This window comes from Diachasmimorpha longicaudata, chromosome 11, assembly GCF_034640455.1.
Source record: "Diachasmimorpha longicaudata isolate KC_UGA_2023 chromosome 11, iyDiaLong2, whole genome shotgun sequence".
In the NCBI taxonomy this organism is placed as follows: domain Eukaryota; kingdom Metazoa; phylum Arthropoda; class Insecta; order Hymenoptera; family Braconidae; genus Diachasmimorpha; species Diachasmimorpha longicaudata.
In genome coordinates this window covers 6926302-6940322 of record NC_087235.1, presented here as the reverse complement: position 1 = coordinate 6940322, position 14021 = coordinate 6926302, and the positions used below count along the sequence as shown (strand labels likewise).

Here is a 14021-nt window from a genome sequence, read left to right as displayed (position 1 = left end):
CCACACCCTACATTTATCCGTCATCCTCTGACACTTATACCTTACAAATAATAAAATTTCTTAAAAATGTTATCTCAGAGTAGAGTAAGTCGGTACGGATCAGCCGTAAATCGGGCCCCAACGAGTGGAAGAGTCGTTACTCTTCGTAATCAGTCCCATATAAAGCGAAACTATTGGTGGAGTTCATCCTTTACAGCCCAGAACCGGAATAATCATAAGTGGGTAGAAAAAATAGTAAAAAAAAATATATTCATCTCGGTGAAATGCTCCACTCTTTCCGTTTTTTCTTCAAATAAAAATCATACGTTTTCGTATACACTTGAGAAATCTCACGCTGAGTTTTTCTCGCCCCAGAGTAGAACGTATATGACGTATCGACACCTCTTCCATTCCATCCCCCAACCCCTTATACTCCCACTGCGCTCTCTTCGCTCTCACCATTTATCGTGAATAGAAAGGCACGAACTACTCCGTTTGCCTCTCTACACTCATACCCAACGAGACGACACGACGGATACATATTTCACGATGCGCCGGACCGACGATACGCGTTTTAGCTCTGCAATGCTTTTCCATCCCTCCGTTACTCGCGTACCTCTGCCACCGCCCTCCCCCTTCCCCCTGTTCAACCTTCACAACACAGATATATGCATAAACTGTAGTCTCCTCTGAGAGTTCGAGTAAAATGTTGTATCGATGATGTATATACCCACACCACTAGACAAAAATCCGTACAAACGTATAGAATGGATTTTGCCCTCCATTCTCATCCCTTCAAACCCATCGCCCCCTCCTCCCCGTTACCTGAAATACTCGTCTCTTGTTCCATGACGGATATTTCATTATTCGCACACTGAATAGTTGAGTGGGACGATTTTGATTCTATATTACACTCTCTCACCCATCATCGACAGTTTAAGCTCCTTTAAATTTTTTGATTGACAGTTTATTTTTTTCATTTCCCAACGAGTTTTTTATTTTCCAACTGGAAACGAAACTTGACATTGATAGTTCATGGAGAGCAGGTCGAATGTACACGGTTTTCATTTATTTTTAACGGCTTTTTTTTTTTCAACGTCAATCCATCGTAATCTGCAAGGGGTACATTGGTTGTCCCGTAGATCGATATATACATGTCATGTTTGGCCACAGTGGTTCGAGGAGAACGACAGCGAGTGTTTGCTGAACATTGTTGAAAAATAAAAAAAAAAAAAACAAGCACAAAAACATTTTTATAACTCGATTATGTATTCCTCGTGGGGTATTATAAAGTGGTATCTTTGAGGCAATTTGAATGGGAGAAAATTCAACGATGAGGGGCATCACTGTAGCAGGTTGAGAGAGGATATATGAATTCACAGGTTTATGGCGTCCTTAAAGTTGCGGGAAATCTCTTTAACGGCCCTGGCAGAATGCCCATAGCTGTCTTTTCTTCCTATCCTCCATTATTCGTTTATTTTGTGGTATGAGAGGAAAAAAATTTGAGGGCCGAAAGAAAAATGCAGAGGAGAGAAGGGAAGATAGAAAGGCCGGGGGATGGGGGAGAAGCGAGAGGGGCAAGAGTGGCGTCGTTGGAAGGAATGGAGTTATCCATACGGGCGGGATGGGAATGGTGAGGGGGAGGCGGAGGCGGGGGTGGAATAGTAGCGGTTATCATTCATTTTCTCTTGAGCGGAGTCCGCGTGAAAGCTCTGTTAATGACAGTCGGCCGGAATTACGACTGAACTTTCCATTCGTTGAGTCGTGCCCTGGCTCGAAGAAAGGAATGGCGGTGGATGGAAGGGAACTGAAAGAGAAAGAAACAGGGCCCCGAGGAATAAAAGGGGTGAAAAGAGAGGGCAGAAATGTGGGTGAAGACAAAACGTAGAATCGCCCTGAAGGAGAAGGAGTAGTGACCTGAAGATTATCTCCAAGCCGTCAAGTACTTTACGTTCCTATTTTTTCCGGCCGCTTTCACGTTTTCCAACCCTACCATCGCCATCTCGACCACACGGCCCGTACCTCATCCACAATTCCTCCCGATAATCTTTCTTTCTCCTTACCACCATGGCCATCCCTCCCACCCCGCGGCCTCACCCCTTTTCCATTCCACTTCGAATCACTTGAGGAAATGGTTTATCCTCTGGTCGTTATCCACCAAGTTTTTCTCGGCGTATGTGACCGCAGTTTCATCCTTTCGACTCCACTATTTTTGGATATAATTTTTTTTTATTATCTACTTGGTTTCTCGCTACAATTTTTGGTACGTGAAAGCTCACACTCGAGAAAACGATAAAGTCTTCCTCAAGTATGAATAAAGGCTAAAGCGCAGTGGGAAATAGAAGTGAGTTTTGGTGTGAGGGCTTGTGGGGTGTGGGTGGAGGTGAGGTGAGGGACAAGAATCGTGGAAAATTTTCTTGGGCGAAAATACGAAACACAGAGGCTCGTGCAATTTTCCCTTGAAATGGATTTTTCACATGAGATGGGATAGAGAGAAGAGATCGTTGGGAATTGTAGGTGCTCGACTGAAAAATCGTGATGCCAAATGGAAAAAAAGTTGGGAATAGAAATGGCGGAAATGGAAGTGCCCACAGGTGCACAAATTCCTCCCCCACTGTATCCTCCTCGTCTCACTATTTTTCTCTTTATAACCCTTTTGAATTCTGCCACCACCTCATCTCTCGTACCCGCCTCTCCCATATTTCCCGCCGTAAAAGTCCTGGCACTCGAATCACCGAGTGCCAGGGTTCTGCGGAAATCATTTTGTTTTCGTCCATTATGGATAAAGAAGGTCTATTCCATCCCGCTATGTACATGTATATATTGCCCTCGATTTTCTCATCAAATTTTGATGAAAGCTCTTTGTCATCCTTGCGCTTGAAAAAGTCGAAACTGAAGCACATCTTTATTAATTGTTTTACCACTTGAGGGGCTTTCGTGAAGGCTCTATTAATCATTATTATAAATATTAACGTTTCCTTTTGCAATCACACACACACACCGGCAAACGAGTCTACAATTTTGAACGATAAAATTGCAGACAAGTTATAATAATACCGTTGGCACCCACCAGCTCGGGAGGGAAAACTTTTAACCGTGAATAATGGAAATGGTGACACTCTCTGGCGGCCATTATTTCACCAAGCTAAGAATGAAAAATCCAGAAGATTGTCGGTTTTTTCCTTAAAATATGATTAAAAAAATGTTAAAGTTGCCCTCGCTAAGAAAAAGTTCAAACTTCAGTTAATCTCTTTGATAGTCCTGGATTTTGTTCGTAGCCGACCATTTTTCTTATAGACAAACTTTGATTGGCAATTTGTCAGAGACGACTGGAGGTAATTATGATAGCGTTTGAAAAAAGCACAAAAGTCAAAGATTCCCTCCACCATCTTCGACAATTTCCCGGAAATTCATCGAAAATTTCTATCTTGAAATTCTTCAATTTCTCTGATGCTGAATTTTATTGTATATACGAAGTAAAAACTTTAGATGATTACCCAGACGGCAATTCGATCATGAATCTACTCACAAGACTCGTAATAGCCATTTTTCATTAACGCTGAGTGGGCCCCTTTGGACGAGCGCTGGAACGTGAAACGTTGGTGGTAATAACGTAATCTCGTTTGGGTGGAACACGAGGTGAAGAGAGAAAAAACCCTGGGAGGTAAAGTTACGAAGAGGTGGCTGGTGAATAGAGTGGGTGGGGTGAGGGGGGAAGGGATGAGGCACTAGGGCGAGTGAAAGAACGTCACTGTACTACTCACAGACAACTTAATGTTCACGCCTTTAGCACAAAAGAGCTAGCTATTCAATTAACATTGATGGTGAGAAGCATCAATTAAATGATATTCTCTCATTGCAGACCTGCTACGAGATGGAGAGGTACCTGAAAGATGAACCTAAGCTGCAATCGTACAAAAAATTACCCACTGAGCTGGATACAGCGCCGTGGAACCTATTCAGAGCGCCAGCACGATCGTGGACCGCTACTACTTGTTCTACTACCACACAGTATCAACCCCAAATCAAAATGGAAGTAAGTATACGCAATATTGATCATCGTTTGTCAGGAGTTCCTTAAGATTTCAATCGCACCGTTATCCTCCAGTGAAGAACGGTAATAATTATTGGTATGAATTTCTTCCAGGTGAAGAGGAAAATGTCATTTCAAGTGACAACATCACACGACGACAGGGATCCTGTGTGTCTTGATGAAATGAAATATAGTCCAGGTGATCACAACCACAACGGACGCGATAGGGATTTACTAGATCGCCACCTTGACTCACTATCAATGTCTTCAGCTAGCTCGGCATGTTCTGTATTATCGTGGGACAGCTCGCCGACCCTCTCCTACAGAGCGCTCATCCTCAAAAAGGAATCAAGTGAAGATCTGGAGGAGGACGAGGAGCATGAAGTGAGGAGGATTAACATCAATAATTTTGCTGATCCATATTTTTTATTTATTCGCAATAGTAATAGCACAAGTGCTTGAGATTACCTGTAATTTTACATAAATTTCACCTAATAATTGCATTCAAAAATTTCCGATAATATTGAAGTTCTGGTGCTATTATAGCTGATTAATCCGTTCATTCTGATACTGACCATTCAGAGGGTAGCATTTGAGGGAAAAATTGAATGAAAAATTATATATCCTCATGGGAAATTATCCTTGAAATACTAATTTGAATGTATGACATGCCATGAAATATTGCGCTCTGATTTGCTAGAATCCGATTTGCTAAAATAATCAAACAACGTTTGAATTGAATGCTGCCAATAAAACCAACTAATTTCTCTTCAATATCTAAAATCGATATGTCATTTTTGCCCTTAGGAAATTGAAGAGGAAGAGGATAGTGGATGCGAGGGAGAGGGACAAATTCTAACACCACCATCAAGCCCAGAATCAGGTCAGGGGCACTCAAATTCCAGTCACTCGTCGAGTGGTAGCTCGATGCTCGATGTACACAATCTAAATCTCCATGGTACTGGTGGTAGAAGTGCAATCGTCAGGGTCACAGCCAGTAATGGTCAGGGAGTCGCTAGGTATGCAAAAATACCAATAGCCGTTATAAATTCTCTCTTGAAAATAATTTTTTTATGGACTAAATATTCTTTTATTGATTCAAACAGATTAATCTCGGTAACGGCGAATGGTTTTCCAAACGTTACAAGTACACAACACACTACGACGGCAGTGGCGACAGCAGTTGCGAATAGGCATCACGCAAGGAGTCACGAACACAGTCCACAGGACACAAAACGCAGGATACACAAGTGTACGTTTCCAGGGTGCAAAAAAGTGTATACCAAGAGTTCACATTTAAAGGCACATCAAAGGACACACACAGGTGAGTTGAATTTCCTTTCCATAAATATTTTATTGCTAGTCTATCTAAATAAAATATATACTCTCTTCGAAACTCCACCGGGGAAGTTTCAGTTTTCGAATTTGATTAAGATTGATGTACCAACGAAGGGATGGGCGATGGTCTAAAACCCATCGATTATCGAAGAAACGAAGCGTCTTACTACACCACAAAATATCACAGTAAAGCAATTTTTCTCGGTCTTTTTATTGAAATGAATATATTAAAAAAATTTCGGGGCTCTTAGCTGTAATAATTATTAAAAATTCAAGGTAAAACAAATCATACTGAAGGGTTATAAATGATTTGACCGATAGTTCTCAGGTTGCACAAGCCCCACTGAAAATAAAGATAAATGAACGAATACAATACACACATGACAGTGATATAATTTCGAAATTAATCAAGCCTCGGCTGACTGTAAACACGACAACAATTATACCGGATAATTGGGTCGAAACGAGACTATTTCCCCGACCCATTCAACACCCAGTATATTCTGTCTTTCCTCGCTTTCAGTTCCCCTTCATCATCATCTTGACGCTATATTCTGGCACCATTATCTTCCACCTTCTCTTTCCTTACCATGATAATGCTAGATACTTGCCTGGCGTTATTTCTCTCTCTGTCTTATTTCGCGGCCGCCCTTTACGTTGTGTCGCGTCTCGGTCTTAGGGAACCTCCAAGGACTAGGAGGTGTGAGTGCAGAGCACCATTCGGACGCGCTACCACAGCACCCTTATTGCGGGAATAACAATGCATAATTAATCACCATGTTGAATCGTGGGTGGTACAAGCGAGAATATACTCAGTACATGTTGTGCTACACGGTGATTCTGCTTAGGTTTCTATCATCATAATTTAGGGAAAAGCAGCGCTAATTAACACAAGGAATCGATTATCACCATCATTTACCCGAAAGAATTTCCAGTCCTGATGAAATAATGCTCTAGGTTTTGTCAAAACACGCATTTCTCTTTATCATCCCCAGTATTACATGTCGCATCCTGTGTTCCCTTGATGCCCAAGAGCACTTTTCACGTACTCCTGACATAAAAAATGTTTTCCTCAACATCCATTACTGCGATGCATTGGTAGACAGATAAACAGAAAAACTCCATTTCATTAGCAAAAAAATATAGATCAAACAGTGTGTAAATTCTGAAAGCTAATCCTCTGGGCATATTTCCTCCTCCCTAGTGAGAGTCACCCTGGCGATTGGATTTCAAAAGTCCGTCAGTCCTCAAACAAAACAATACCCTATAATGAAATAGAAATAAAATAAAATAAAAAATTGTAACAATTGCCCCACCATCAAATCCCGTCACCCCAATGGTATTTTCCCCAAAGGGGGGAGGGGGCTGTTGTAGGCAGTGTGGTAGACGCACATGGGGGTCGGCGTTAGCGTTGATGAAGGACGTCAGTAGCCCTGGAACACGATATTACCACTTGGAATCCTCTTCCAGGCCTTGTGGAATAGGAAGACTGCAGAGTAGACGCGGTGTCAGGGTACTAGTCGTTGCGGTGGATGGTAACGGCAGGGTTGTAATTAACAGACCTCCCCCTCTCCACCCCTTCACCCTTTCCCGGTCTTCGACTCGTCCCCTCGGCCGTTCTTTGGTCTCTTTGTCCCTGGTTTTTGTCGCACCCAAACGCCACTCGCTGTTCCTAGACCAAACCCATCCCTCCTATTCCCAGTTTTCTCCTCCCCCTCACCCCTTTTACTCCTGTTTCACTCCCACTCGCATTAGAATCACGGGACATCAAGGACAAGTAATAAGGGACAAGGGAAAGTAGGTAGAAGGGAAGGACAGCAGCGGTGGTGCGGATGGCTGTTCCAACTCGGATTGCTTCTAGCGTTAGACGGGGATCGTTAAGCAGAACTGCTAACTACGCCCGGGGATTATGCATACGGTGCTCGTCCTGGCGATTATTACTCTGTTATGAATTCTACCGTGATGACTATGTGGATGAAGGAAAGAGGGGGTCGATGCGTAAGAGTATCCTCTGCATCTCTACTGCGTTTTGGATTATATCCCATATCACAGATAACGGCATTTCTCTCAGTTATTACGGGCGTCGTTGGGCGTTTAATACACCGTATTAATTAATTCACCACGTATTTGAATTGGTTTGCATGCTTAGATTCACCGTTATCTCACGGCAATGTAAAGTACGTTTATTATAGTGCTATGATCAAGATTCAAACTTATCTTACATCAAATCTCGTGTAAAAGGAAGATGTCATATGTTTAATTGGGAATTTTTAAAAGAACAATCGCGTGCTTGATCATGGTGATGTTGGAGACTTTGCTGATTAGCAGGCACGTAGAGTTCACCTTCGATATCGGACTTGAGGAAAATCAACCGGCGAGAGAGAGAGAGAGACGTGGAGATAAAAATAACTGGGGGTTTGGGGTAATTTTAAACGATCGTGTTGTTGGAGTATCATCCGCGTGTAACGAGACAGGCATGTGATCAAGTGAGAGAGGGAATTAGGGGATTCCCCGTTGGGAGTACTGGACGCCAGGGGGTGGTAGGGGGAGGTATAGCAAGACAGCTAGGACCATCGGACAGTAGAGACAGAGAGAATGGAGGAAGCGAATCGAGACTATCGATCCAAAACAGTGGATAGGAGACGTGGCGTTGTGTGTGGTAGTCCCACGACGGCATTGGTAGAGAGATTTCCAATTACAGGGACTTTCCGTTCTGGAATTCCATTCCCCGAGTCTATTGTTCTCGCTTACTGCCACGACTTTGATCCGTTCGAAAGCTCATCGCACCAGACACAGGGAAAATTGAGTACGTAGTAGCTAAAAGTATGAAGGGGGCTTTCAGTTTTGTTGTATTAAACTTAAATTTTGTGGGGATAAAAAGGTATGTGGGTGTGTGTAGACACAAGCGCTTCTGTGTGGATAACGTGATTCACTGGGTACAAAATCCGAAGAAAACGAGGTAGAAACTGATAGTCTCATTCGCGTAGACAACGATTGCATTTTGCCCGATTGAACCCGTTTCGTGTTACCTTCGTCAACCGCGAAACTTACCGCAGGCGCCTGTGGATACCTCGTGTACCCCAAAGGTACACACCAGGGACATCAAGGGAAAAACGACTTTTGCATTACGAGTAGCGGTTAAATAATGTCCCTCCATTGTTTACCCATTCTCCATTGTCTACTTTTGTTCAGCGTATCGAATGACAAATAAAGTCGACGATCGCATTAAATTAGATCGAATTCACAATGTTTCATTCAGTGGTGTTTCTTTTCCGTGAAATGAGAAACACAACTAAATTGAATAACACAATTTTTCCTTTATTTTCACAACTCAAGTGTGGTAGTTACGATTTTTCCTTTCCTCGTTGAGACAAAAATCTCAAGTTATTGCTTGGAAATGTATCGCGGCGTCAGCAGGCACGTATATAAGGGTCCGAGTGACTTTTTTCGTGAGTATTGGCCGAAAGTCCCCCCTTTCCCTTCTCCCATTTCTATACTTTTCACCATAAATTCCCCCGGTGTCCTTCCATGTATATGTACAGTCCGCACTGTATATAGTTGAACGCTTCTAGTGTGTACATAGAAAATGGGAGCCAGTGGTGAGAGAAAAAAAAGGGGAAGTTGTATTGCAACGACGGTAGACGGCAAACTTAATAAAATGCAAAGACGACGAGCACGCGTTGCCTCGACGGACTGACATATCGACGCAATACACCCTCGTGGACGTGTTTCTATAGGGATGGCGAGGGAAGCTTGGTAACTGGAAAAAATCACCCGGAGTCAGTTCAACTTACACGCGTTTCTATTACAAGAACAACCTCCGAGAATTTTTCATTCTATTCATATAAATGGAAACAAAAAGGAATAGCAAATGGAAAAGGCAAATTCCTTTCACATGAAACTCATATATTTTACACCATATTCCTGGCGACCACTTTCTCTTTTATTCAATTTAAAATGTATGAATGATTTCATGTTGTATTTTTGAATTGAATGAGGTTTATCGTGCTAGCCCCAAACAGCACAAAAAGTCCAAAACATAAATATGAAGGATGACAAAGCTCCCAATTGGACCCCATAACGAACACCCCAAAAAAAGTTCCTCTCCGCCAGTAAAAAATACTCTCATTTATTAAAGTTTCATGTGCCAACACCGTCTAAAGTTGCCCGAGTATTTCCCTCCTCAAGTTTTTTTTTTTGTTGTGGTCTTGAAGTAAGAAAGACGGTCTTGTTTAATCCGACTTTATTACGGGGTCCGTGAGCGCCCGCCGTCGGCTTCCTCTCCATTACGGGACGATAAAATGCGTGATACGTGATGGCCAAGCTCCATTCCTACCGTAGCTCTCCTTTTGGAAGAACAGGCTGTGCACTCCCGTGGGGCGAATACATGGTTTCATGCCACCGTCTGTCACGCATCCAATCACGAGCGTACACTCATTCACGGTTTGCATTTCATACATTAACATTATACATGAAGAGAATTAACCGAGGACTGTTGGCTGTTTGTATTATGCACTTCTTCCGCACTTATTGCAAATCCGTGACATCCGGTTATCAAGTACATTTGAAGTTTTGCGTTTTGTACTGCAGTAAATTATTCATGGAGGATCTTAGTCTTTGTGATAAATATTTTTTCATTGATTTCATCTTGTCTTGATTCGCATTCCGTTTATTTTCAAGTCGGTAAGAGAATATTTTTCTGGTTATTTCATGTTGCCAGGTAGTTCTATATTGCCTGGAAGAAAATAAATCCCCTTTTGCTGGAGTCCTCCCATAGTTATTCTTCCAGCACCGAGGGACTCGTACTCCCTCATCCCTTCCTCCTCCTCACCCTTTGTAAAGTCCCCAGGAATTTTCTACTTGCGAAAACCCGTGGGCTGTAGCAAAATAAGAGAGCCCCCCAGTTTGGGGGGTGGGGGGTGGAAAAACAGAAGGGGAAAGATGGTTGGTTGAATGAAGTGGAATTTGGTTATGCCGCACCACGTCCTTCCTGGATTTGTCGACGTCACGCCAGACAACCGTTCCCTCTTCTTCTACTTCTCACCCCCTCGCAACCCCCAGCCGCGGACACACGAGAATGAGAAGAGAAACGTGGGACAGTTCGTTTATAGGACGCAAGTTGCACTTGCGACTTGCGATGAGGTTAAATAAAGTGTGAGACATAAATTTTCTCACCATCGTGGTAACATTTTTTTTACGTACGTGAAGTATACTTGTCTTGTCAGTCATGACCTCCTTCACTCATGACATATGGGTGTGATAATAGTAAGAGTGTGAAACAGTGACAAATACTGGAATTTTTGTAATTTTCCGTGTTTCCACCCTCTCGGAATGGAAATAAAAAATGGATCAGGCTGTTACGTGGGTTAAATAAATCAATGGGGTTAGTGCATCGAGGGTTTGAAAAATATTGGGAGTTGAAAAAAAGGGGTGAGGGAGAAAAATGAAAAATCAAAGAAAGGGAGAAAAAAATGAAACGTGTATCGGTATGTGTATGTGTGTGTGTGTGTGAACTGGGGTAGTTTGCAATGGTTCGCACAAGCCCCCGATGCTCGTTAAGCTCGGCAACATTGCGCCACAGGTGGTGACCCCAGTATTGTCTCGTGAATGTGAGCCTCCCCCTCATCAATGTCAACTCACCTTCAGCAATGCCCTGATAGATTATTTTTTGATTATTTATGACTTAATAATGTACCTCCAAAGGGGGGTTACAGTAAATATGACATGGAAAATGACATTATTTTTCATTAACTCGTGGCTTGTCCCTTTTTTTTATGTGTTACAGGTGAAAAACCATACAAGTGCAGTTGGGAGGGCTGTGAATGGCGATTTGCACGTTCCGATGAATTAACCCGCCATTATCGCAAACACACAGGAGCCAAACCATTCAAGTGCCGGCACTGCGATCGCTGTTTCTCACGCAGCGATCACTTAGCCCTGCACATGAAGAGACACGTCTAATCAAATCCCCTCAGCTTGTCCATGTGTTAACCAGCATTTTGTGATGCCAACAGTCACTGCATTGAGCAATAAAAAAAAAAGATACAAATGTAAATGCCAAGGCATCCTTTCGCCAAGGACGATACCTTGCTTCTCTGTCATCGTTGTGATGTCGTCGTCCTCGTTAATGTGTTACTAATTCCAGCCTGAATTCTAATTCATTTTTGGATATTAAGATATATGATATAATTCAACAAATGTAACAAAGATATGAACAAAGGAATGTTGATCACTGCCAATAAATTACGTTGAAATTTACGTTCTTTGTCATCGAAATTTTGAATATTCATTCCGACAAGTTATTGGGAATGGAGATAAGATCACATGCGTAATGGATTATTAGTCAAATGATAGTAGAATCGATGAGAAATTAGGAAAAATTTTGTTAGTGATTGGGATCGTGTGAAAATATTACATCGTTTGAAGAGCCCGAGTGATAGTTACCGCGTGTTTTTATGGAAGATGCTCCTGTACTCCTGGATTTTATTTTTTTTTATTCATTAAAATCCAGCGAGACTGTGGATCCACGGTGCTAAATGACAGATTCATGTCTATTTTCAATGGAAAATAATGGAGACGATAGTTTTACTGTCTCAGTGACTCCATCGAACGATGTAAAAATTTTAGACAATTGGAATATTTTAGTGGGAAACGAATTAATTAGATCGATAGAGATATTAGGAGATGAAAGAGAAAGAGATGAGAATGATAAATTTTTCGTAATTTCAATATGTAAATTAATTTTTTGCAATAGAAGAGAATAGTGCAGTGAGACCAGTCGATCGTGAAAGAGGTCTCAGTGGTTGCATGTTCATTTTATCTTTTTCTCCTCAATTTAAAAATTAAATTTTCTTCGCAGTCATGTGAGAATCGATAGGCGTGCAAAAGTATAATGTAATTAAAAGTTGATATGTCGATAAAGTGGGAAAAATCATCGAATCAAGAATTTCACTACAAACTCAGAACAAAATATATAACTATACATAATACTGAATTCTTCCAAGTCCCCCTGAGGGATGGAAAATAAATATTTAAAAAAGGTAATATCGAGGACGACTAAACTGAAAAAAAATAACTACAAAAAGGACTAAGAATTTTAAATGTTCAGTGGCCAAATTAATTAATTGATAAAACTCGTAGAACGTAAACGTCGTATTTTTTAGAATAATTAAGCGCAGAAAAATAAGAGAATGATTGCGATAGAAAGAGAGTATTAATTAAAGATAATTAAATGAATGATATAAATGAGATAAATAAAAGTGTGATGTTATTGCTGACTTATGTTTGTAATCGGAATAAATGTGATGGCGTTGATTGCTGAGCATCAATGTTGCGAGACAAAAAATGATATATGAAAAAATATACAAAAAAATGCAAATGAATAAAAATCGACGCCCAAAAGAGTGACTGATGAACAAAGTGTGTGAGTGACGAGAGCAACTGCTGAGTTTGTATATCGTGCAATTTTTCAATGTTTCATTAATTTGTTACCACGTTTCACACGATTTTAATTATTAAATAGTCTTTAAAAATTTCTAGAGTTAATTAAAACGAAAATTTAAAAAAAAGTAAAAAAAATGAATAAAAAGTAAGTAAAGGAGGAATTTAAAGTGAGAATTGTAAATGAAATATCGAAATACAAAGAATAGGATTTGACATTATACGCAACAGATCTTTTTTGATTGGCACTGGTGGAGCGACGCCGATCGTCGAGACGCTAACTCGCAATTTATTATCGGATGAAGAAGAATTGATCGTAAAATGGCAATTAATGAAACGCAGGTGTTTACAGTGATTTTCAAAACAGAATATTAAAAATGAATTAAAATAAAAATCAACAAGGAAACGCTTTCGCCAAATCATGGTCGTATCGGCTTCTTTATATGTAGCGGGTTATGAATTATCTGAAAAATATGTATATATTAGCCACACGTGCACGCCCTCGTTTTCACTTCGAGTTTATTGAGACTGGTTTTGCCACGGGCAGTGTTACGCTACTGTTTTGTGCCGTTGGTAATTTTCCATAACGAAAGAAATTAAATGATTAAAAAAAACATAATTAAAAGTGTATTATGGAATTGACGTTTTATTTTCTCGCATATGTATATTGAACGTTCAACGAGACATGTTTTGTATCTACTTTTTATTCCTCCCAGAATGTGAATAAAGTGAAAAAGCAAATAAAAAATGATAAAAAAGTAAAAAAAAAATGATAAAATAATTGTACGTGAAATGCATATATACAGTCTGTATATCGAACAAAATAGTCAGTTTGTATTTGCAATCTATATGTAATAGGTTGGCTGAAATTCATTGAGCTATCAAACATAATTTACTTTCAAGGGATTATAGAAATTATGATTCTTAAGTGAAACGATTCGATAAAATGAAAGAATTAGACAGAAAAAAAAATGCGGTAAAAAAGGAAAGACTTCATTTTCCAATTGAACAAAATTGTTATTTCAATCATGAAAAAAAAAATCAAATTATCATTGAATAAAATAAAATTTTATTCTAAATTTGCAAATTGTTATTCTATTTTTTACGTAGCCAACCCATTTCAGTGAGAGCAAATTCATCTTGATTACAATTATCAACTACCCCCGTACATTTACGTTTCAAAATTTCGAAAACGAATAAAAATGATTACGTAACAACTCCTTTCATATGA

General features: G+C 40.4%; 1 protein-coding gene across 3 annotated transcripts in view; it reads left to right on the top strand.

Moving 5' to 3' along the window:
- The window catches only part of LOC135167143 (Krueppel-like factor 6), a 136517-nt gene extending 122946 nt beyond the window's left edge, over positions 1-13571 (top strand). For all 3 annotated transcript variants that reach the window (XM_064130021.1, XM_064130023.1, XM_064130022.1), the window contains exons 2-6: positions 3842-4015; positions 4127-4396; positions 4820-5031; positions 5119-5336; positions 11136-13571. In XM_064130021.1, coding sequence (XP_063986091.1) covers positions 3842-4015; positions 4127-4396; positions 4820-5031; positions 5119-5336; positions 11136-11311 — 1050 coding nt within the window. In that variant the 3' untranslated portion in view covers positions 11312-13571. The remainder of the gene's footprint in view (positions 1-3841; positions 4016-4126; positions 4397-4819; positions 5032-5118; positions 5337-11135) is intronic.
- Positions 13572-14021: the final 450 nt, after the last annotated feature.